This window comes from Miniopterus schreibersii (assembly GCF_964146895.1).
Source record: "Miniopterus schreibersii genome assembly, chromosome: 12".
In the NCBI taxonomy this organism is placed as follows: Eukaryota; Metazoa; Chordata; class Mammalia; order Chiroptera; family Miniopteridae; genus Miniopterus; species Miniopterus schreibersii.
This window is the reverse complement of record NC_138112.1, coordinates 41,671,202-41,693,636: the sequence shown is the minus strand read 5'-3', so window position 1 is coordinate 41,693,636 and position 22,435 is coordinate 41,671,202. Positions and strand designations below refer to the sequence as shown.

The following is a 22,435-nucleotide window of genomic DNA, read 5'->3' as shown; positions in this document are numbered from 1 at the left end:
ACCCCATTCTGTGGCAAGGGACGAGGTCATCTTTGTGTCACTAAGACCAGTGGGGGGTTGGAAGCTTAAAACGTGGTGGCTGGGAATCCAATCCTTAACCAAGCCGGGGCTCACAGAGTGGCCATGGTCAACAGCCCCTCGGAGACGGCGCCAGGAGAGGCCAGGCCGTGCCCACGGCCATCCCAGGGCGCCCGACCTCGAGGAGCCCGCCCGGCGAGGCCTCTCCCGCCGCCACTGGGCACGCCCCCGGCCTTGGCCTTCGCCGCCACCTTGCCCGTCGGAGCCCGGGGAGAGGCGGGGCACGCGAGCCGCCCGGAGGTCAGGGGAGGCTGGGCGCCGTCTCCAGGCAACGCGGGGCGGGCAGAGCTTTTACGTCACTGACGTGCGACCGGGTCGCGCGCCCAGCCGCCGCCGCCGCCGCCGCCGCCTGAGTCTGAGTGACGGGCTACGGCGGCACCGTTACGGCCGGAAGCGCGATGACTTGAATGTGGGGTGAGGTACGCAGCGCTGTCCCTTCGTCGTTTGCTTTCCTGCCTGCTCCGCGACCCTCGGCCCGGGAGGGGCACGGCCTCAGCGGGCGCCGCCCGGCTAGGCCCCAGCTCAGGGCGCGGAGCTGGTTGGGAGGCCCTGCGGCGGACGCGCCCCCCCAGCCGGCGGTTTCCAGGGGCCCGGGTGGGGGCGGCCGTCGTGTTAGGGGGAGGGTCTGGGGAAACCGGAGGGCGTTGGTCCGTCTCGAGCCCGGAACCGCTTTTGAATCTTGCCGCCTGCGCTGTCCGCCGGGCAGCGGACGTGGCTGTTGGTTAACAGCTCGAAGTTCTGGGGCGCTTGAGGGGGCGCGGAGGCGGCGGGGAGGCCGGTGCGGTTGGGAGCCCCGAGCTCCGCAGCCGCGCCCGTACCCCGGCTTAGAAACCCTCTGCCGTGCTGCCGGACTCAGAAACGCTCCTGGGCTGCCCCCAGCCCCCGGTTAGCTGGACTGCCCTTCCCAAAGGCCTGGCCTTGTTGAACCACCTACCTTGAGACCCGGCTGGCACAGAACGTTTCCTTGCTAATAATTGTTATTGTATCGTTTTACAAAATGTGGACTACTCAAATTCATCCCCAGCCCCTTTATTTTAGTTGCAGTGTACGCCCATCTTCCTGACCCTGCCCCCGTTTCACGGCACCCAGTGAGTCGGTACTTTCCTCTGGCTTAGTTATAAAGTTGCCTGTGGTTTTTAATTCTGAGATTTTCTGTATAAAGTTATTCTCCACTCGCCTCCGCCCATTCTTATGGCTTTAAATTGCGCCCCATCCATTCAGAATTTTTTCCGGGGCATCTCATACCCACGACCCGAAATTAGCCACCGCTAATCTGAAGTCACCTCTCTAAGAAGCGATGCTTCTGAGTCCATAACTCAAAAACAGTGTGGACTTTTACCCTTTCCTTTGATGCTGCCTGGCCGCCATTTCTAAATAATTTCCTCTAGAATTTAATTGTAGATTTCCAAAGCATGTTCTTTGTCATTTCGTGTAAGAACTTAATCTTTCTCAGTTCACATCCAGACACCTAACACACTTGCCTTACCCTCCTCCCAGAAAGAGCAGGGAGGGTCCAGAGAGGATTTAGTGTATTTCTCAAACTACGTATGTAATGTACTTAGTAAACACACGGGTGCTGTCAGAAATCTGTATCCTTAATCTCCACCCTTTGGTAGTTTTTCTTTCTATAAAAATTTTCATCTGAATAAGATCTTTGAGCCCAGAACAGGCATTCCAGGCTCTGTAGTGACTCTTACTAGTCTAATTTGTTTCACTGTGTATCTGTTGTAACTGCTGTTAATTTCTTATCTTGCAAAACAACCTACAGATAGTTTGCGTAAGCAATGAGTAATAAAAGTGTATCCTTAGGGACCTAGTTTTTAGTACTTAGTTTTTATCACTCATTTTTTTTTATTATTGACTTCATGATGAGAATAATTGATTATTTCAATTCTAAATATCATTTTTGTAAGTAAAGTAGTTGATGACAAAATTTCACAGAGAGCAGTTTTCAGCGGTTTTCTAAATACTAAAATACTTATGAACTAGTTATCTTGTTCAGGCTTTTCAACTTCGCTTTAATCTTTTTATGAATGGATATGTTTTAAGTTTTCATGGAGGATTTTGGGGTTGGTTGGGTTTGGGTTTGGGGGTTGGTTGGTTAGTTTTTGCCCGTGATGTGATTTTATATCTTTATAAAGAATATTTGAATTACAGCAATTCATTTGTTAGAAAAAGAAGTGATCAAGTGTATGTTACCACCCACTAGAGAATGTGGCATTTTTGGAATCCTTGATATTCCTATGTTTCAGAATAACAGTTGTTTTTTATTTTAAAAATCCTTCAAATGTTTTTTGAAAGCACATTATTATCCTGCTAGAGAGGACTAAATTATAGGTGGCACAGTAGTAGGAGAGCTGCTAGTTCTTTGAGAAATCTTGACCAGAGATTTGTCTTTTGCTGAATTCTGTGCCAGTGGTTTGCAAATTATGTTCCCATGCAATACTACTGTTCCATGATCTAGAAGGAAGTATTTTGCTAATATCAAATAATGAATATTTCTCAATTTACATAAATATTAATTGAATGATAAATTTTTACAATTTTTTTTCTCTCAATTTTTTCTCTTCCGTGTATTTTTTTTAACTTCAGCTTCTCCCCACGTTATTACTAGTAGCTGACTAAACAGATAAATAAGAGTCAAAAGACTACTGAGTGAATAAAAAAACAAAAATGGTCAACAATATTTACTGTATCCATTCATAAACATTTATTGTATGCTTATGTATCTGCTGGAAGAGCGAGCATAGCTCTTGTCCTCAAGAGGCTCACAGAGGGCCACAGTCAGGTGACCTGCCATATGTGCTGTGATAGTAGAATGTACAGAGTCACCAAAGAGGGACACTAAAAAACCTGTGTGGATTGACTAGAGGAGAGCCTCAACAAATTGTTTTTGTGAACATGCATCCTTGGGTGTGGTTTTATATTGTAGATAGATGACAGAGACATTTTTATACTAGGGGTAGATACTATTATTTATCATTATTTTATGGTATTCAAAATGAACCATAAATTCCAGGCTCTCTCCACTGAACCAGGTTGAGAACCACTGTTCCAGGCTCTTTTAGTAGTCTCTAGATAGTGTTCCCTTCTAATAGGAGGAGTTAGTCGTGATCAGGTTTCCCAGATACCAAATGCAATTACAGGGTAACAAATTAATATGTTGCCTCAAATTACAAACCTTGCCGTTCAAAGTTAGGGCACCAGATCAAAACAATGCAGAAACAAAAAGGATCATTTTCTAATTCAGTAAATAAGTAACTAAGGCTTCTCTTTAAATATCTGTTTGATGGGCACATTGGTTAAATTACCATTGAATGTTTTTACACTGTTACGACTATATTTCAAAAGTTTGATTTTTTTTCTTTGTTAAAGTAATGTAAGTGTAATTTAAAGTTTTCAGTCTGGTTGGTTAAAAAGTCTTTTATTGCATCTTGATTGTATTGATACAGGAAAGCTAGAGAGAATTTAAGTTTCATTTTGGGAGTAAAATATTAGATTAGAGGTCACCTACTCCACTTCTCACCCAAGCAGAAATCTCTAAAACTCTCATAAGATGATCTTTAAACACCTCCACACTTTCAATGAGAACAAGCTCACATACATTAATTATAAGACAGCCCTTACCACTTCTAAATAGTTATGGATGATAGGAAATTTCTTATATTGACCTGAAACCTGCCTAATTTACACAAATTGGCCGTTCTGTTCTCTCTAACTATATGAAATAAATCTTACTTCCTCTTTCACATGAAACCTCTTCAAATATTTGAACAAACTTATCATGTTGCTCCACGTTGTTGCTAAACTGTGATTAGCTAGAATAAATTGCTTTGTTTCCTTTTCTAAGTCTATAACATCTTGCATACTCTCCCAAATATGTTCAAATGATTAGGTGCCCTTTAAAAGTGTGACTGCTAAGAGCTGATCACAAATGTTGGTGTGGTCTAACCATTGCAGAGCACAGTGGGACTAGGCTCTTGCTCTGGACATCTGCTTCTAGCTAGCAGGAGTTTAGGATATTTAACATCTTTCTTGTCCCTGTTTACTAAGTCGGCTTATTTTGTCTGAAACCCTCAGACCTTTCATATTTTAACTGCCTTCAGCACGTCTTCCCTATGTGTTTCTGTGCAGTTGGCTTTTCAAAACATAGGATTAACTTTTAGTCACACTTGATGTAATTTATTTCATTTCAGAAAATACCTACTTCAGTCTTGATTCTGGTATTCAGTGGGCATTCTTCATTCCTGTTTTAGTCATCCACAGATTGGGCAGGCATGCAGTCTTGTCTTTGGGTCATCAATAAAAATGGTAAACAGCCCATCTCTTGGTGCCAGTCTCCCTCTCCTTCTGCCTCTCTGCTTTGGTAACTCTGGCTTTTTTTATTGCTGCAGTTACCATGCTCCTTCCTATGTCAGGCACTTTCTGTGACCTCTGCCTGCAATGTTTTCCCCTCACCATGCCTCTAACCCTCTTCTCTGGCTAACTCTGACTGACCTCAAATCAAATGTTGTTTGCCCAAGGACTTCTTCTCTGACACAAGACTAGATAAGTTCCCCTTTTATAGGCTTTTGTAGCACCCTTTACTTGTTTGGTTTAGCACTTTCATTTTGTAATTATATATTTATTGGCGTGATTGTTTGTCTCTTCTGCACTGTCTCTTGCTCCACAGTGGCAAGAACCATGTTTCTTTCTCTCACTGTTGTATCCCTAGAACGTAGCACAATGCCAAGCACATAATATTGTTGAATTTAATTTTTTAAAAAGCCATTTAACACAGTGGTTTCCAAGCACTGGCCTACAACCATTGGCTCTGATGATGTTTTCACAAGTTTGGGTTAGCACAAGAAAAGGAAGGGCAATAGCATGTGTGCATATATGTGGTATATGTCAGTGGAAAGCTATGGCCACCTTGGAAGGGCTTTTATTCTAATATATCCTTTTCAGGTTATAAATTGTTCTTTTTAAATTTTTTGCTAAGTTTTGGGATTTTTTTTAAAACAACTATCCATACTTAAAATAAATGTGCAATACCATGGTGCTCTAAACTTTTACTAGTCCTTGAAATTCAGAAATCACTAATGTTGTAAGGAACAAATGAGTTAATATGTGGAAGGCCCTTAGTTTTGAGTCTGACACGTGGTAAATAGTCAAGAAATGTTCTGAGGAAAATTTTATAAGGTAAACACGCTTCCCATTAAATAGAGTCACTTAAATGCCTCCACATGTGTGCGTGTATACACGTGTGCATGTCTGTGTAATGGTTTTTGACTTGGCAAAATTATAGGAATTAGAGATTCATCACTCTCCCAATAATATAAGTGAATCCTGTTTTCTCATTTAGCTATGTGATCTTAAAAAGTAGAAATATAAACCTTTACTTTAAAAATATAGCTTAAATAAATTCCACGTTAGGCTGTGTAAGTCTACTGAACTCTCACTTAAATGTATTCCTAGTTTTTCTTTTATTTTCTTGAAGAGATGGATATATTGCTGTTTATTTTATATATGTGTGTGTGTGTGTGTGTGTGTGTGTGTATATATATATAGTAATTTTTATATATATTTAACAGAAACTGTGTGAAGCAACACTCTGGACTTCAAAGACATCATTTCATCATGGGACAACAAATTTCGGATCAGACGCAGTTGGCTCTTAACAAGTTACCAGAAAAAGTAGCAAAACATGTCACATTGGTTCGAGAAAGTGGCTCCTTAACTTACGAAGAATTTCTTGGGAGAATAGCTGAACTTAATGATGTGTAAGGCTTGCTCTTTTTCATTTTATTTTTCCCCCTTATGTATGTCCCGCATGTCATGACTGTGAGAGGTAATCAGAAGTATTGATTGATAGGACTTAATATTTTCAGCAGCAGTTAGCAAATATTTATTACCTACTGTAAGACCATCTATGTGGCTATTTTAAAATATGTAATAGGAACAAAAGAAATTGAAGGAACATAAAATTAAATTTTAAACACAGGCATATAAATTGGTTCTTGTTTTAAAGCACTAAAGGGGTACATAACGAGAGTATGCCAGTTAGCCCGACTAGAAAAAGGCTCCTGGGATAGTCAAAGGGCACTCAGGTTTCTATATATCAACCAGTTCATGTGGTTAATAAATAAATAGGTCTTCTATGTTTGTTCACACTGCCATTATTTTGCAAGAGAAATACATATATAGTAATAATTCATTTATCATCGTAGAATAAGGTATTTCAGTTACTAATATTTTCTAACCAGCTAACATCTTTAAATCTCTACTTAACTCTTGTGTAGATTAATGTTTTAAATGGAATATAAATTTCTCTACATTCTTAAAGAGCGTATTTAATAGAATTTAGTCTTTTGTTTGTGAATTTATTCTTTATTATGTCATTTTTTATACTGATCTGTAATAGAAGCTATTAAAATACACAGGGCTCTTTGTCCCTGAATGGCTCCAGATTGTTATGCTTTTAAAATACTACTTTTTCTTTGTGTATTTTCTCCACTAGTGACTGATGAACAGATGTCACTTCTTTCTGTTAAGTCTTTCTATAGCAGCACCTACATCTGTGTGTGTGTGTGTGTGTGTGTGTGTGTGTGTGTGTGTGTATTATCTCCCTTGGGATGTAATTCTGGCATTGCCTTTTAATAAGATCTTAAAGGGTCTCTCTTTAGCCTGTTCAATTTAGCTAACATTCACTGAGCCCATAGTATGTACAAGGCACTCTGCTGAGGGTTGGACATTTTAACTGAGGCCTAAAATGATTGCCCAAGTATTAATGGTAGATCCAGTTTTCTCTAAGTCTGAAGGTTTTTTCACCATCCCACCTTAACTATCCCACTTTAACATCTCTTTAAACTCCCAAAAAACCAATCAACATCACCAGGAAGTCTGGACCCACTTAGTATAAATTTGTATTACAGTCCTTATTAATAGTTTAGGGTAAGATACATGAACCTGCTCCCTAGCTATGTGATAACTATATTGGTTGATAAGAAACATACTTCACCATCTGTAACACATTAGATAAAGAGAAGGAATTACAGTCTTTTAATGGATATGACTGGAGTCTACTGTTACTAGCCAGTCATAATGAATAAAGAATGCCTTTAAAGTTATCTTTGAAGATTATTTCTTTTAAGAACACTGGATTTCATTTATTTTTTTAAAAAGCCCTGTATAGATATGTGAATCGTCCTATATGGTTATATATGTAAATACTTAGAAAATGAACTAGGAAGCTGCATGCTGGGTCTCTGGCGAGTTGGTGGAAAAAGGGGCAGTGAGAGAGATTTTACATTTTTCTGTGTTTGTGTATTGTCTGATCTTTATAATAAAAATGTAGTCGTTGGTTTTTAAAACTTTAGCATTTTACTTCTTTTTTTTTTTTTTTAGATCGTCTAAATGGTAGTATTTGAGGCCTTCCTTCTGGGACCATATTCTTAGGGAGTAAAATTGGGTTGAGAATTTAATAGTATCATAAGAGTGGAATGGTTTTTATGTCTATTGGCTCAACTCTTACGCAGCATAAGCAGTGACATTTACCATCCCTTTAGAGTCTTAGGACTTATGTAAACCTAGTCTACTATACAAAATTTTGCCTTTTTGCCTAAAGATACTGAATAAAATGTGTCCTGTGAAAGCACCCACAAGCTAAGTTTACTGTGTAATACAGAGGTGATGGTCAAGAATATTTTCCTCGTATTTATTTAGCATAAGAATTTTCTGTCTGGATTTGGTTTTTAAACCAATTTTCATGATCAGGGTTGGGCATTTTATAAGTGCAGTGCTGTCTGAGAACTAAAGTTAAACCTATACAGAAGCAGCGTGGCTTGATAGCTAGGAAACAGCTGAGAGCTGGCACAGCTGAATTACATTCCCTGGCAGATTTTGTTACCTAAGGCTAGTTGCTTAATTTTCAATGGCCTCAATTTATTTAGCTGTAAGTCACTTTGTTCTGAGTGTAATACCCCCACTGGTGCTCAGACAGAAATGTGAGTAATGATAGAAGGGAGCAGGAATATTTATATCTTTGAACCAATTTAAATTAGCATTGATGGCATGATATAAAAATTTGGATAAGTGAAACCAGCTAGTTTTTCTTTTAAATACCTGATTCCGTGGATATGTTTTTTGTAGATGTCTTTGTTAAAAATTTAAAGACCATTGAGATGTTAGATATGACAAAAAGATTTATAATTATCATTCCACTATGCTGTTGACTTTAAAAACCTTGGAAATTAAGTTGTACTCTTAATCAAAACTTTCTCTATTCCTGTGTTTTAAGAATCCAGTTGTTACAATCATTATTATTATTTGTCTTTGTGTGTTTTCTTCAAATTTCCTTCTCTGTTTTAAAGTGTTTCTTGAATCTGGTTTCATGACTCCATTATTTTGTATGACTTCATAAAATTAACAAATACGTTTGTCTCTTTTCAGAACTGCTAAAGTAGCTTCTAGCCAGGAAAAACATCTTCTCTTTGAGGTACAACCTGGGTCTGATTCCTCTGCCTTTTGGAAAGTGGTTGTACGGGTGGTCTGTACCAAGGTGAGAGTGATAGAGGCTTCCCATGCAGAGCTTAAGTTATTTTGGTGGGTAGAACCACATTTAATAGTGGAATATAGTATGACTGAAATAAATGTTAATAATTTGATTATAATTTTGTTGTTACGTTTATTTATAAAACTGTATAAAACATAGTTTTTATACTGTTATTGCCTTCCAGGTTAACTGTTTGAATCTCACTGGTTGCATAATTACCATATAGCAGAGATTTTTTATAATCAAGAAAGGTGATAGTAAACCTTCTACCCCTCTCTCTGGATTTAGCTGGCCGCAGAATCCTAAGGTGACACCCTCCTTAGCTCTAAGATGACTCCTTAAAAATTAGTTATCTTAGGAGATCATTTCTTTTAAGAACACTGGGTTTTATTTATTTAATAATAATTTCTAAATCTGTTAGAAAGGTTTGGGTTTTTTTGTTTTGCTTTAGTAATTTTTAGTTATAGAATGGAAATTTAGTTATAAATTTTCAGTTATAGAACTGTAATTTTTAGTTATATAATTCATCATCAATACACTGTCTCTTAGTTCATCTTTAAATTTTAGATAATTGACTAAATCACCTGTGCTAAAAATTATAATGGCAGCTATCATAGAGTATTAGGAAGCCTCATCCACCAATGAGTAGATTAGAATAGTTGGCTTTTAACCTTTTTGAGGCCACATAACTTTTGGTGAAAATGAAGGAACAAATTTTATTAGGCCTTCTTCTATCCCAACTCATGCTCTAAAACATACAAACAGTAAAATCATCCATGTGCATAAAAATAGTGAATTGGTCATTCATGAGTGCCCTGAAGTCCATTCCTGACCAACCCATAAAGAACTCCTGGGTAAGGAGATTTTTTTTCCTTTTGTGTCATGATCAGCAAAGTCCTGTACATTCAGTCCCCACCTCATTCCTTGACCTTATCTTCTCCCACTCCTCCCTCTCATTCTATTCCAACCGCCCTGGGCTGCTTGCTGGACTCCTTGCACTCCTTGCCAGGTACATTTCTGCCTAACAGCCTTTGCACTCCCTATTCTCTCAGCCTGGAACTATCCTTCCCCCAAATATCTATATGATTCATTCTTGCACCCCTTTTAGTTCTTAAATGTCATCTTCTCTGTGATGCCTTCCTTACAGCCCTTTAGAATTTCATCTCCTCTGTTTCATCTTCTCCATAAAACTTATTTCTGTCTAATCTGTATTTTATTGTCTCTCTCTCCTACCTATAGTGTAAATTCCATGAGGACAGGATTTTGTCTGTTATACACACAATGTCACCAGTGCCTAGAGCAGTGCACATATTAACTATAACATTATATGTACTCAGTAAATATTTGTTGCATGAATCCTATGATTATATTAGTTGGAATTTGCTAAACTTTCCTGTTAAATACTATATCTATGTGAATTATTCCCTAATTTCTTCTGAGTTATGCAGTTCCAAAGGAAGACTGGCAGTTTCTTCCACTCTGAAAATCTGTTTTGTAATCTATAAATTTCTGTCACATTTAATTCTATTTTTTCTCTTTTATTGCAAGGACTATTATATATATTCATTTCCATATAGATCGTGCCATTCCAAAATTTAATCATTTTTTTAATTACTAGCAATGGTTCTGCCATTTTCACATGGAATCTGATTCACACTTGATTCTGTTTTTCCTCTTGTTGACTTCTCAAGTAGTAAACAATAAATGCTAGTCACAACTATTATTATTTTCATTCCAAATATGGAAATGTTGCTATAATAATTTTTTTAATATGTAACCTAATTACTTCACTTTCTCATATCCCAAGTTCCATCAACACAATTCAAAACCTCCCTCATTCACAATTTTAAGGCTTTCTATCTATACCTCTCCCTGTGTTCTTCATTTCTTTCTAAGTATTTTCTGATTTTGTTTGTTCCATTTATTTTTATATGCACTTAATAGATTTCCTTGCTTCTGTTCCCATAGTCTTCCTTACCATCTCCTGTGTTGAGAGGAAATTTTTCACATCTCTAATATGTTGCTAATTAATACATGTTCTTTGCCCTCAACCCTACTAGCTTTGGTCATTTCAAAAGTGAATATATACCCCACTCCATGAGTCTCAACCTGAAAGCAATATTATCTCTCTTTACCTATTACCTCACACTTTCCCCAAATATGTCCACACATTAAGAGTGTAAGCTAGCCCGGCAGGGTGTGGCTCAGCGGTTGAGCATTGACCTAGGATCCAGGAGATCACAGTTCGATTCCTGGTTAGGGCACATGCCCGGATTGCGGGCTCTATCCCCAGTTGGGGGCGTGCACGAGGCAGCTGATCAATGACTCTCATCATTGATGTTTCTATCTCTCTCTCTCTCTTTCCTCTCCCTTCCTCTCTCTGAAATCCATAAAGATATATTTTAAAAAAAAAAAAAAAAGCTAGAGCAGGGTTAAGTACAAACCTGTAGACACTGGTTGCTTCATTTTAAATGAGTTTTTGCTATATTTCAAAATAACCTTTTTTGTTAGGATTTACTTCAATATAATTTTCTCACTTTAGTTTGGAAGTTTGGGTATAAACTAGAACTTAAGATATTCAAGAAGGCAATCTGTTGTTTCAGTTGTAGTAGAATGGCATGTAGTTGTTGGATTCAAATAAGTACTTTAGTTAAGAAATTCTTTAAGAAATTAAAATGAAGACAGTTGTCAATATTGATCTCTAAAATTCATTTCTTGAGTCTGGGAACATCACCTGACCTCATCAACTCTAAACTGGATGCTGTTTAATCAACCCTCCTGGGTTATTTGAGTATCAAATGAGATAAATTTGTGTAGCTACTTTGAACCCCACAAATGTAGGGAGCATGGTATTATTCATTTGCTCAGACTCTGACTCTCTTGTCAGGTAATTTGTAAACCTGAAAAACTTCTACTTGTTCATCATTTTGGGAAAATTTGATCTGAGAAATTATCAGTGTTTTGGGGTGTGTTTGCTTTTCTTCATTTTCTTTGTGCTTTTAGATTAACAAAAGCTGTGGCCTCGTTGAAGCATCGCGGGTCATGAACTTGTACCAGTTTGTTCAGCTTTATAAAGACATCACCAGTCACGCAGCAGAAATGCTGGCACAGAGCGCTACCTCTGAAGACCCTGATGAAAACATGTCATCTGAGGCATCTTGCCAGGCTAGTCTTTGGATGAGAAGGTATCCAATACATAAGTACCAGGTTTCTCTCATTTTCCAATATGCAAGCTAGTGAAATCTCATTAATACTTTTGCTGGTGCTCTTTGTGACATCTTAAATCACGTTACTTTTTGTCTCAATGATATTATATCCCAGATCAGCTTTTGGGTTAGTCTGTGCTTCAGGACATGGTTGGAGTGCCAAATTAAAGAAAAGTTGAAGTGGCTAACACCAGGTAATATTTCTGTCAACCCTGATTCCATGAATCCACTCACTACTCTACATACTTGCATTTAATGACAAAAGAGTTTCAGTTAATACCCCTCTTATAATAGATATTTAGGTTCTTACAGCAAAGCCCTCCAGGAAATTAGGTCCAAAAATGGCAGAACCATTCCAGTTTTCCTTAAAAGTATCTAATTGGAGCATTAAAATTATAAATATTGGCTCTAGGATTTGGCAGTACATTCAGGAATGAACAAGGAGTTTATGTACATATTGCATATACCAGAGAAAATGAAGTCAGCTAGTGTTTTCTGTGCTGGTGCTTGTTTACTCAGGCCTGATACATTATTGTTCTGTCTAAACTTCCTTTTCCTTCTCTATAATGTTTTTGGCATTTTAAAGCTCCCACCTGTTGCCATTTGACAACTATGACCAAGTTTAAATTTGTAAACGCCTCATTGGAAAGTCTTACCTGGGTCCAGACATGTTGACATCCTGTCTTATATAGGGTAGACAGCAGAAACCTGTATTGACTGTGTCTTACCTTAAAGTTAAAAATATGCTTAACAAGAATTTGTTTTTTATTGCTCTAGTTGCATTATCTGGTCTATTCTTAACCAACTGGTTTCCAAATACTGTGTTGTAATAAAATTGTATTTTCCACTTATCATTTTCTGTTTATCTTTAATAGGATTGTTTGATTTTCTAGGTTTGGGCTGTACAAGTGGTACTGAAATTCAAAATGAGTTTTATAGCATTATAGGCAGCATTAAGGCTTATCTTTCCTGTATTTTGTAAAGTTAATCTTTCAAAGACAAGTGTCTGACTTTGTGCTTTTTTTCTCTCCCTCTTCAAAATGGTGATTATTTATACATAATATTTTTAAAGCCAAGAATAGCATTTACCAGTGTATTTAAGCTCTGTCATAGCAAATGAAATGAAAGTAATACCTTTTTCTCGTTGCAATCATCTTAGTGAAGGAGATAGGGTGTTACTCCTTTTCATGTGCCCTCAAGACTAGAAAATTCAATGCCAGATCAGTAGGTTAGGACTGCTTCTTGCCTTTGTATGCTTTTTGGTTTTTAGTTACACCCTAATACAGTAGTTCATAGGAAACCAGACTTTTCAAGTTGAAAGGGATCTTATGAGGTATTAATTGGTTCAGCCTTACATCTGATGAATATTTCTATTAGTGGTTTACATTTATTGAGTACTTATAGGGTATTAGGTATTGTGATGGGTGCTCTACATGTATAAACTCATTAAATCCTCACAACAACCCCATGGAAATAGCCCATTTCAGATGAGGAAACTGAGGTTTAGGCAAATAAATGACAAAGGTAGAAATTGGCCCAGCTGAGATTCACATTCAGGCCTGTCTGGCAGTACAGCCATGCTTCCAACCTGCATTACTACTCTCTGGTGCATAAAACCCTGTACTACAGTGCTTCCTAAATTTTGATATTCAGTGGTTTTGAGGAGGAGCTTGAGATTCTATCAAGCTTCCAGGTAGTGTCACTACTGCTGATCCATGGACAACACTTTGAATGGTAAGATTCTACTGATGGCATTTAGGCAAGTGATAGTCCAATTTGTACTTGAATACCTGCAGTTATATAGGACTCACCTCAGAGAAGCAAGTCTTTTCATATACAGATGGTTCTAATTACGGTGAAACCCTCCCTTTTGTATTATTTTCCTCAAATAGCCCAAATCTGGCTCTCTCAAGGCCACACAGCACAGCCTGTAGAATCAAATTGCCTGTGTTCAAATCCTGACTGTACTAACTGACTGAACAAGTTATTAAACTCTCTTTCCTTGGTTTCCTCATCTTTTAAAGAGGATAACAATAGTATCTGCTTCGTAGGACTCTTGAGAGAATTGAGTTAATATATGTAAATTGCTTAGAATAGTACCTAGCCCATAATTATATGTGTGTAAGAGTTAACTGTCATTATCACTAAATTATTACTGTAGTCTGCTTATTTCAGTGGCAGTGCCTTTTGGAATTCCACCAAAAAAGTCTCTTTTCCAGGCCTTCACATATTTGAAAACATAATCAGGTGCCCACTGAGCCTCTGTTCTCCAAGATAAGCATCCTCAGTCCCTTCAGCCTTTGTTTATATGAATCTCTCTGTGTCCTGGAGGCTTTCCTGGATAATCCTTTATCTGTCAGTATATCTTTCAGGGTAGGGAGCATAGAAATGAATGCTCTATAAGTGGTCTAACAAGGAAAAGTAGAGCAAGACCCTTCTGGTCACTGCACTGCTTGGAAGGTAGCAAAAAATCAGGTGAACATTATACAGGTTCCATTGCTGCTTCTGTGTTTCCTGTTCTTTCTTTTACCTCTATCCAGAATGCTGTTCTTCATAGCCCTCTTTTCATCTAACCTGTCAGTATATATGGATTCTGTTAATTCTCTGCTATTGACACCCAAGTCTACATCCTTAAATGTAAATTGTAAGCTCCTCAAAAGCAGAGACTCCAGTTCCTCTGGGCCTGGCACAGTATGTACCACCTAAAAGGCACTTAAACATTGAAATAAACATATGTAGAAAAAAATCAAATACATTAGATTCATATCCATCTAGGTTTTCATTCTGTTTACCCATTTCAATTCAGTGGCTACCCTATTTTGCCCTATTACTGAAGCATAACATTTCATCTATTACCACATCCTGATGATTTGTTTTTCATAATGACCCTAGACCAGGCCCTAATTATCTCCCAGGTGAATTGCTGAAATAAGAGCCTAATTGGTTTTCTTCCCTCTCTAGACTGTCCCTCATGCTGCATTCCCAGTTGATCTTCCTAAAATATTATTTTAATGGGTATTACTTTTACCTTGATCAAATTCTAATTGTAGTTTGCCTGTCAGAACCAGTTTAAACTTTTTGTTTTGATATTCAAGGATCAGATTATCTCTGCTATATTTAAGCAACTTTTCTCCCAGAGCATCATGCCAGGCTCCTTGCTGCAAGCGTGTGTGCATACACACACAGGTTTTTTCTTACCTCCACAGCTTAGTTTATTCACCTAGCATGTTCTCTGTCAAAATCCTATCGTTTATCTACCTCATCTTTCCAACAAGTTTGAAATACACCCATTTCCTCCTCCGTTACTTCGCTCTTAGTACAAGTAATGCACATTTGACATTTGCTTATATTCTGTTTATGTTCAAATTTTGATGAATTTTAAAGTGATATATCAGTGTCTTATATATAGTGGTATAAGCACAGCAGGGAATTAAAAACATGTTAGAGATAGTTTCTACCCTTAAACTTATAGTCTAGTGGATATACATTGGAACATTCAGTCTTTGTATAATTAAAAAAGTAATACATGCTTGATGAACAAAACCTAACAATTACAGAACAGCACAAAGGATAAAAGCAAATTAAAGTCCCTTCAAGAAATATTTATTGAGAACCTAAGACAAACTCCTTTTATTCAAAAAATTTACAATTTATAGATAAACCCACCAATAAACAGCCAGTTGAAATACAGCATGTAAGTTCTTTAATCGAGGCACATGTTGGTTTGGAGAACAGGGAGATGATATTTTGAGCTGAGTTACTGAGGTTGGAGTTTACCAAGCTCACAAGGGTATTCCAGGAAAGAAAAACACCACATGCAAAGGCACCTGCTCATTCAGGGCGCTCTAAATTATGGCTAGAGTAGAAGATTTGACATCTCTGCTCTTCCCAAGGTGAAAGAGCTCCTTGAGGACCGAGACTACTTTCTATCTCTTTTGTATTTCCTGTAGCACCCGATACTTACGGCTAAGCTGTTTTTCATTTATATGCTCATTATCAGCATCAGCACAGGAAGGCCCTGATGGCAAGGTCCATATTTTAGAGAGCTTTGTATCCTGCATGGTGAATAAATCATATATTGGTTGGATTCATTTATATAAATTAACTATGATTTAAATGGGTTATTTTCAGAAAGACCTGAATATTTCCAGTTTTTGTTCATATTTCCTTTTTAACTATTGCAGAATTTATCTTTTATACAGTCTTTATGAAATTTGCCCCTCTTAATACTTCTTTCCTAATATAATTGCCTTCCCTAAAAGGTATGTTAATTTAGTCTGATATTGCATGAGTCACTTGCTTTATCATGAGGGCACATAGTTGTTTGATAATGCTTTTTAAGGCAATGGAAACAGTTTAAACTATAATGACAGCAGAGAATATCATTGTTCCAGCTCAGCTTTCACATTGCAGGGCGAAGCAGCTGACTGATGAGGAGGAATGTTGTATCTGCATGGATGGTCGAGTTGACCTCATCCTGCCTTGTGCTCACAGCTTTTGTCAGAAGTGCATTGATAAATGGTAAGTTATCTGCTGTCATCATGGGATATACATGCGAGGTATACAAAGGTCAAATGGGAGCCTGTATATGAATAAATTTAAAATACAAAAATATTGTAGTTAGTATAAGATTTTGTTCTTTAGAACTTTGAATTTTGTGCCATGCCTCCTAATAGTTAAAAATATTTTTATTTTTATACCTGAAGTTTATAAAATGTGGGGGTATATTTTAGTTTCAGTGTTTTACTTTTGCTATAAGGAAATTTGTGCCTGACTTGAGTCTAGAATGACATGCTTCCCTTTTTCTTATTTCTACACTGTTCCTTTTTATATTATTAGAAGAAATAATACGAACCCTTGAAAAACTAGATCTGGAGGGAACTTGAGAGATGAGCTAGTCAAGCTCATTAGTATTTTATAAATAAGAATCTCACTCTAGCCGATTTGACTTAGTGATTAAAGCATCATCCCGTGGACTGAAGGTCCCGGGTTTGATTCCAGTCAAGGGCACATACCTCGGTTGCAGGCTCAATCCCCAGCCCTGGTCTGGGTGTGTGCAGGAGGCAGCCAGTCAGTGTGTCTCTCTGACATCAATGTTTCTATCTCTCTCTCCCCCTTCCCCTCTCTGAAAAGCAATGGAAAAAGTCTCCTTGGGTGAGGGAAAAAAAACAAAAACAAGAGAAGAATCTCCTTTAGGAGCATTTATAATTGATATACAATAAACTACATATACTTAAAGTACAGTTGGATGTTTTGACATGTACACATGCACAAAGACTACCATTGCAATGCAGATAATAAGTCCATCACCCCAAAAAGTTACCTTGTGTCCCATTGTAAAATCTCCTTTCCACCCCTCCCTTCCAGTGCCCAAACAACCACTACTCTGCTCTCAGTCACTATAAAATAATTGGGATTTTTTAGAATTTTTATAACTGAAATCATATAGTATATACTCTTTTTTGTCTGGCTTCTTTCATTCAGTGTAATTAAGATATACCCGTGTTATAGCATATACCAGTAGTTCCTTTTAATTGCTGAGTAGTATCATTATATGGATACACCACAGCTTATCCATTCACCTGTTGATGGATGTTGGGTGGTTTCCAATTTTTGGCTGTTACAAATAAAATTTTTTTTAAACTTTATATCCTCCCCCTCCCCTTCTCCCTCCCCCTTCTCCCCCTCCCCCCTCCCCTTCTCCCCTCCGCTTCCCCCTCCCCTTGCTCCCCCTCCCCCCTTTGAGTGATTTTCTCTGTTTGGATAGTTAATATTGCGATGTCTTTTCAAATTACTAATCTTTTTTTCTACAGTGCCTAACTTGCTATTAATTCCTATCCAGTGTATTTGTTACTTCAAAAATTTGCTTTGAGTCTTTTAATATCTTCTGTGTCTCTACTTAATGTGTTCGATCTTTCCTCTGGTTTTCTTTTAATACGTGGAATATGGTTCCATAACCTTTCATTTCTTCTCTGCTACTTCTGGCATCTGTGCCAGCTCTGGACTGGTTCTGATTCTTCTCTTCACTTGGGTTGTATTTTTCTGCTGCTTTTTGTGCCTGGTAGTTCTCGATTGGGTGCCAGACTGTGATTTTTACCTTTTTGGGTACTGGATATTTTTGTATTACTATAAATATTCTTGAGCTTTGTTCTGGGATATAATTACTTGGAAACAGTTTGATCCTTTTGGGTCTTGCTTGTACAATTTGTTTGGTAGGACTAGAGCCATGTTTAGTTTAGAGCGAATTATGTCCTACTAATGAGGCAAGAACCTTCAGAGTATTCAATGCTCTGTGAATTACGAGGTTTTCCAGTCTGGCTGAAGGGAACAGGCAATATCCCAGGCCCTGTGTGAGCTTTGAGTACTGTCCTGTCAAATCCTTTTGGGTGATTCCTCAGCCTGGAGTAGTTTCCTCATATGCACACACTCTGCTGAATACAGTCAGGGGACCTTCGGTAGATTCGGGAATTCTCCCTTTGTGCAGCATTCTCCACACCAGTTCTCTGCGCTGTGAACTCTAGTTGCCTTTGCCTCCCGAGATTCTCAGCCCCGTCCCTTCAACTAGGGGAGGAGCCTGCCAAGGCAGTAAGCTGGGGCAGTTGTAGGGCTCACCTTCTTTGCTCCACACTTCACAGGTATTATTGTCCTTTTTTGTCTGATGTCCAGTCTGTCCCTATTGGCCAGACGCAGAAGTTGACTTTTAAAATTGTGACTTGTGCACAAAAGAGCACACGTAATTATCTTGTAAAGTGTCTCTCTCTGAGGAACCAGAAAGGAATCTGAATAATATATGCCAGCTCTAGCTCTCACATTTAGTTTTTGGAACAGATTTCTTAGTTTTTGCACAAAAGCCAAAGCGCAATTGATATAATTTAATTACTTTGGTCTCACATTTCACTGAGATGAAGAGAAAAGCATTCTCCCTGCATGACATGTTTCTGGCTCAATATGGTATTTTTGAAATTTCCAAAATAATGTTTGACAAGACAAAAAAATCCCTTTGGAAAACATAAGCTTATTTAAGTGATCATATATAAGCTCTTTTTCTATCAGGAAAATTATTCTGCATGTAAAGTTATATTTCATTTTAAACTTTGAATGCTTCCATTTTATTGTTTGTAATGGCAAAAGGTAGGGGAAAACCTAGATGTTCTTCTGTGGGAGGCTAGCTAACTGAATGGTGGCATATTCGTACAGTGTATGTTTGAAAGAACGGACGGCTCTAACGTGTACCGGTACGTAATGGCCTAAGATACACTGACAAACTGGTAGGAGCGGCTGCCCCTGGGAATAAGAATTAAAGATTGGGATGGAGGGAGAGATTTTTCACTGCATACTTTTATGTTATTTACTTTTTAAAAATCTATGTACATGTATTACTTTTCAAACAAACCTGTTTTTAAAAAAGAAAAAGAAAACTGTTCTTTGACTTCTCTAATAGGAGTGATCGACACAGGAATTGCCCTATTTGTCGCCTGCAGATGACTGGAGCAAATGAATCTTGGGTGGTGTCAGATGCACCCACTGAAGATGATATGGCTAACTATATTCTTAACATGGCTGATGAGGCAGGCCAGCCTCACAGACCGTGACCTTGGGGTGAAGTGTTTTGTTGCTATTGTGGGCTGCAAGCACTTGGTCACGGGGAAAGAATGCAGGGATGTTGTGGCGCAGGCACTGAGAACTCAATTTTCCCTGCCCTCTTATTTTCACTTTTCTGACAATTTCTCCCATTTCTTTTGATAAACTTTTCATGTCTTCCATTTGTGGTAAACTAAAATTTGCTACTGTTTTAGACCATATTTTTCTATTATTTATCTGCTCTAATATAGCATATTAGAACTAATTGCTCTTGAATCCTTTGCTGAGGTAACAGCAACATTTCCAGAGGCTTCTGAAATACTACTATTTTTCAGGGTAGGAGCATTCTGGAATCTGTTTAGTTAGGTTTAAAATAAACCATGAGCCCTGACCAGTGGGGTTCAGTGGTTAGAGTGTCCCGTGCACCGAAGGGTCACGGGTTTGATTCCCAGTCAGGGCACATACCCAGGTTGCGGGTTCGATCCCCAGTTGGGGCACATACGGGAGGCAACCGATTGATGTTACTCTCACATCAATGTTCCTCTCTCCTCCCCTTCCTTTCTCTCTAGAATCAATGAAAAACTTTAAAAATAAATAAACAATGAATGTTAAAAAGTTGTAGCTATCTAAGAGAAATTTTTAAATGACTGAAAATGTAGAATACTTCAAAGTGCATGTTACTACTTAAATTAGTCTTTCTGCTGGAATCCAAGGATTATGTATGCCCCCTTGTGGTTAATTATTACTCCTTTATTAATTATTACTTGAAATGATCCAGTTATTTCGTAACTTTAGCTGTGCATTTTGGAATTACATGTTTTTTACTTAAAAGCTTTTTTTCCCCCCATGCTGTATAATTTGGGTGAAGACTATAAAGTTGCGCATGACTTTGCCTTGTAAATGGATTTCTGCTGGGGAATCGTCTAGAAATACTTTCCCACAGCTGGGGAACTGTTTTAAATAATGCTCATGCGTCTTGGAGTTTCAGAATGAAATTTTTGTCACAGATCCTAAATTTTATATGTCTAAATTATGTAAAATCATTCAATATTGGTTTATGGTGCTTTTATTTTCTTGACTTGAAAGCATCCTTCTGAGGCCAAGCCCTCAAACTTCTTAGGTAGATTAAGAGAGAAGAAAATAGGATGTAGCCTTTTAGCCATACATACATAAAACACCTCTGAAAATTAGGAGATAATTTTGCTTTCTTACTGTTTCATTCGACTTCCTTCGAAATAGTTTGAAAGAGTACAGTCATAATGGAATTATAATGTTCAGTGGCACTTCAACTATTCTTTTTAAAAAATTTTGCTTATAAAGTAAAATTTTTGTTTTATGTTAGGCATTATTATGTCAGCATATAATAAAACTAGGGCCCGATGTCTCCTTTTAAAAGAATGTTAACATTCCATGTAACTTTCCTGACTTCTTGGTTAGTTACAAATAATTTGAAGTACCAAAGTATACAATTTAAGTTGCTGCTTATTGATGGCAGAATTTTTGGATACTAGGATTTTAATAGGCATGCAAATTAAATAATTCATTTCTAAGAAAAATTTCTGACCAAAGGTGGCTTGATTTTTACCCCAAAATACTGATAATTAATTGGTTGACATTCATGATGGGGGCAGGTCAGTACCAAATAGCTAAATACTCACTCTGGGCATTTATGCAGAGTACTGAGGGCTCTATCATATGGACCTGGCAATGCACTTTACCGTTGTGTTACCTTGAGAAAGTCATTTCCTCTGGTCTGTAGGTTCATATTTTAGAAACTGAGACTTTATTTGTGGTTTTCACACTTAATTTCAGCAGTAGAATCTTTTTTTTCCAAGTAAAATCTTATCAGAACTCCCATATACATGCACTCTATGCACAACCTACATCACTTTATAAATTCATATTTTATTAATATAAATTTCTTTATATAAACTTCATGTACTGTAATACTAAATGTTATAAAGTCAACCAATGAAAACATATATTAATACATTGGTGATATCAGTGTATTAGAATTTGGTAACACAGTTGTATGATGGGACTTGTTTTTTAAATTAAAATTTTTCCCCCAAAAAAGTGTATTTTTTAAATTAAATTTAAGTCAAATTTGCAGAACCCTGACTCTCTTCCATGGATTGTTAGTATTCTATGGGACATATTTTGAAAACTTTGGGATAAATAATCCCCTGATATCTTTTCCAGCTCTAAGATTTTAAATCCTTTAGATTGGACTTGCTGAGTCCAACTCAGATTGCCTAATTTAAGAATGTTTCTGAAAATGAACAAAGTTGCTTTACAGATTTTTGGATCTTTCCCAGGTATTGCCAATGATTTTACCCCTCAGAATCCTTCACCTTTCAAGGAATTATTTAATAGTGAGCACAGTAACTTGATATTGCCCAAACCTTTTTACTTTTCAGTATGAGCTCCAAGACACTAACTGATCTACTGTGAAATATAAAATGTATTTATTAGCCTTATCTAACAAATGAGCAGTTTTTTGCTTACTCCATTAAACTGGGTGATAATTCTTTAGATGTGAATATTACGTACGTTATAACAACTAATCGTAAAAAGTTGTAAATTTGTTTAATGGATGAAATGTACACTTTTTGTATTCTGTACAGCTTTGTCTTTTTTAATTATGAAGTACTTAAATGCACTTACTATGATAGGAAATACAATGTGTGCCTTCTAGGATTTGTGAAATGGTTTCGTGACCGTAAGGAATTTATTTTATGTTACAAAGTTTTCCCTATCCTAACTCAATAACAAAGGGTTTACGCATATTATAATACTGTAGAACTTTAGTTTAAGACAATGAATTTTACTCTGTACTGAATTTAGAAGTGAAGAGTAACGGTGTTTTACTCTTAGGATGAACTGATACATTGTGCAATAAATAATCTTTAACAAGTAAACTTTAGTTACTTAAAGAAATTTTTTTCTTATGTGGTTTCACATTCTTATATACTAAATGTTTATATTTCTTAGAGGACTATTTTGTATTGTGCTCTGGGGGTTTGTGATGTCTGTG

The 22,435-nt window shown here is 37.4% G+C and overlaps 1 protein-coding gene across 4 annotated transcripts; it reads left to right on the top strand.

Annotated features, from left to right (window-relative positions):
* The first annotated feature begins 371 nt into the window (after window positions 1-371).
* RNF141 (ring finger protein 141) lies at window positions 372-22,324 on the top strand. Of its 4 annotated transcripts, none has more exons than XM_081154121.1 (6): window positions 372-497; window positions 5,652-5,840; window positions 8,509-8,554; window positions 11,615-11,796; window positions 16,231-16,338; window positions 19,259-22,324. In XM_081154121.1, the coding sequence occupies exons 2-6, from the start codon at window positions 5,698-5,700 to the stop codon at window positions 19,407-19,409; spliced, it is 630 nt and encodes a 209-aa protein (XP_081010247.1). In that variant the 5' UTR covers window positions 372-497; window positions 5,652-5,697; the 3' UTR covers window positions 19,410-22,324. The 4 variants fall into 4 exon arrangements, with proteins under 4 accessions (XP_081010247.1, XP_081010246.1, XP_081010248.1 ...); XM_081154120.1 differs by having other exon boundaries at window positions 8,509-8,617; XM_081154123.1 differs by having other exon boundaries at window positions 399-492; window positions 8,509-8,617.
* Window positions 22,325-22,435: the final 111 nt, after the last annotated feature.

Excerpts from the sequence above, each read along its gene's own strand:
- RNF141 (XM_081154120.1), top strand. The coding sequence starts at position 5,698 with ATGGGACAACAAATTTCGGATCAGACGCAGTTGGCTCTTAACAAGTTA. Across the intron at positions 5,841-8,508 it reads ATAGCTGAACTTAATGATGT|AACTGCTAAAGTAGCTTCTA; the intron begins GTAAGGCTTGCT and ends GTCTCTTTTCAG. Across the intron at positions 11,797-16,230 it reads GCTAGTCTTTGGATGAGAAG|GGCGAAGCAGCTGACTGATG; the intron begins GTATCCAATACA and ends TTCACATTGCAG.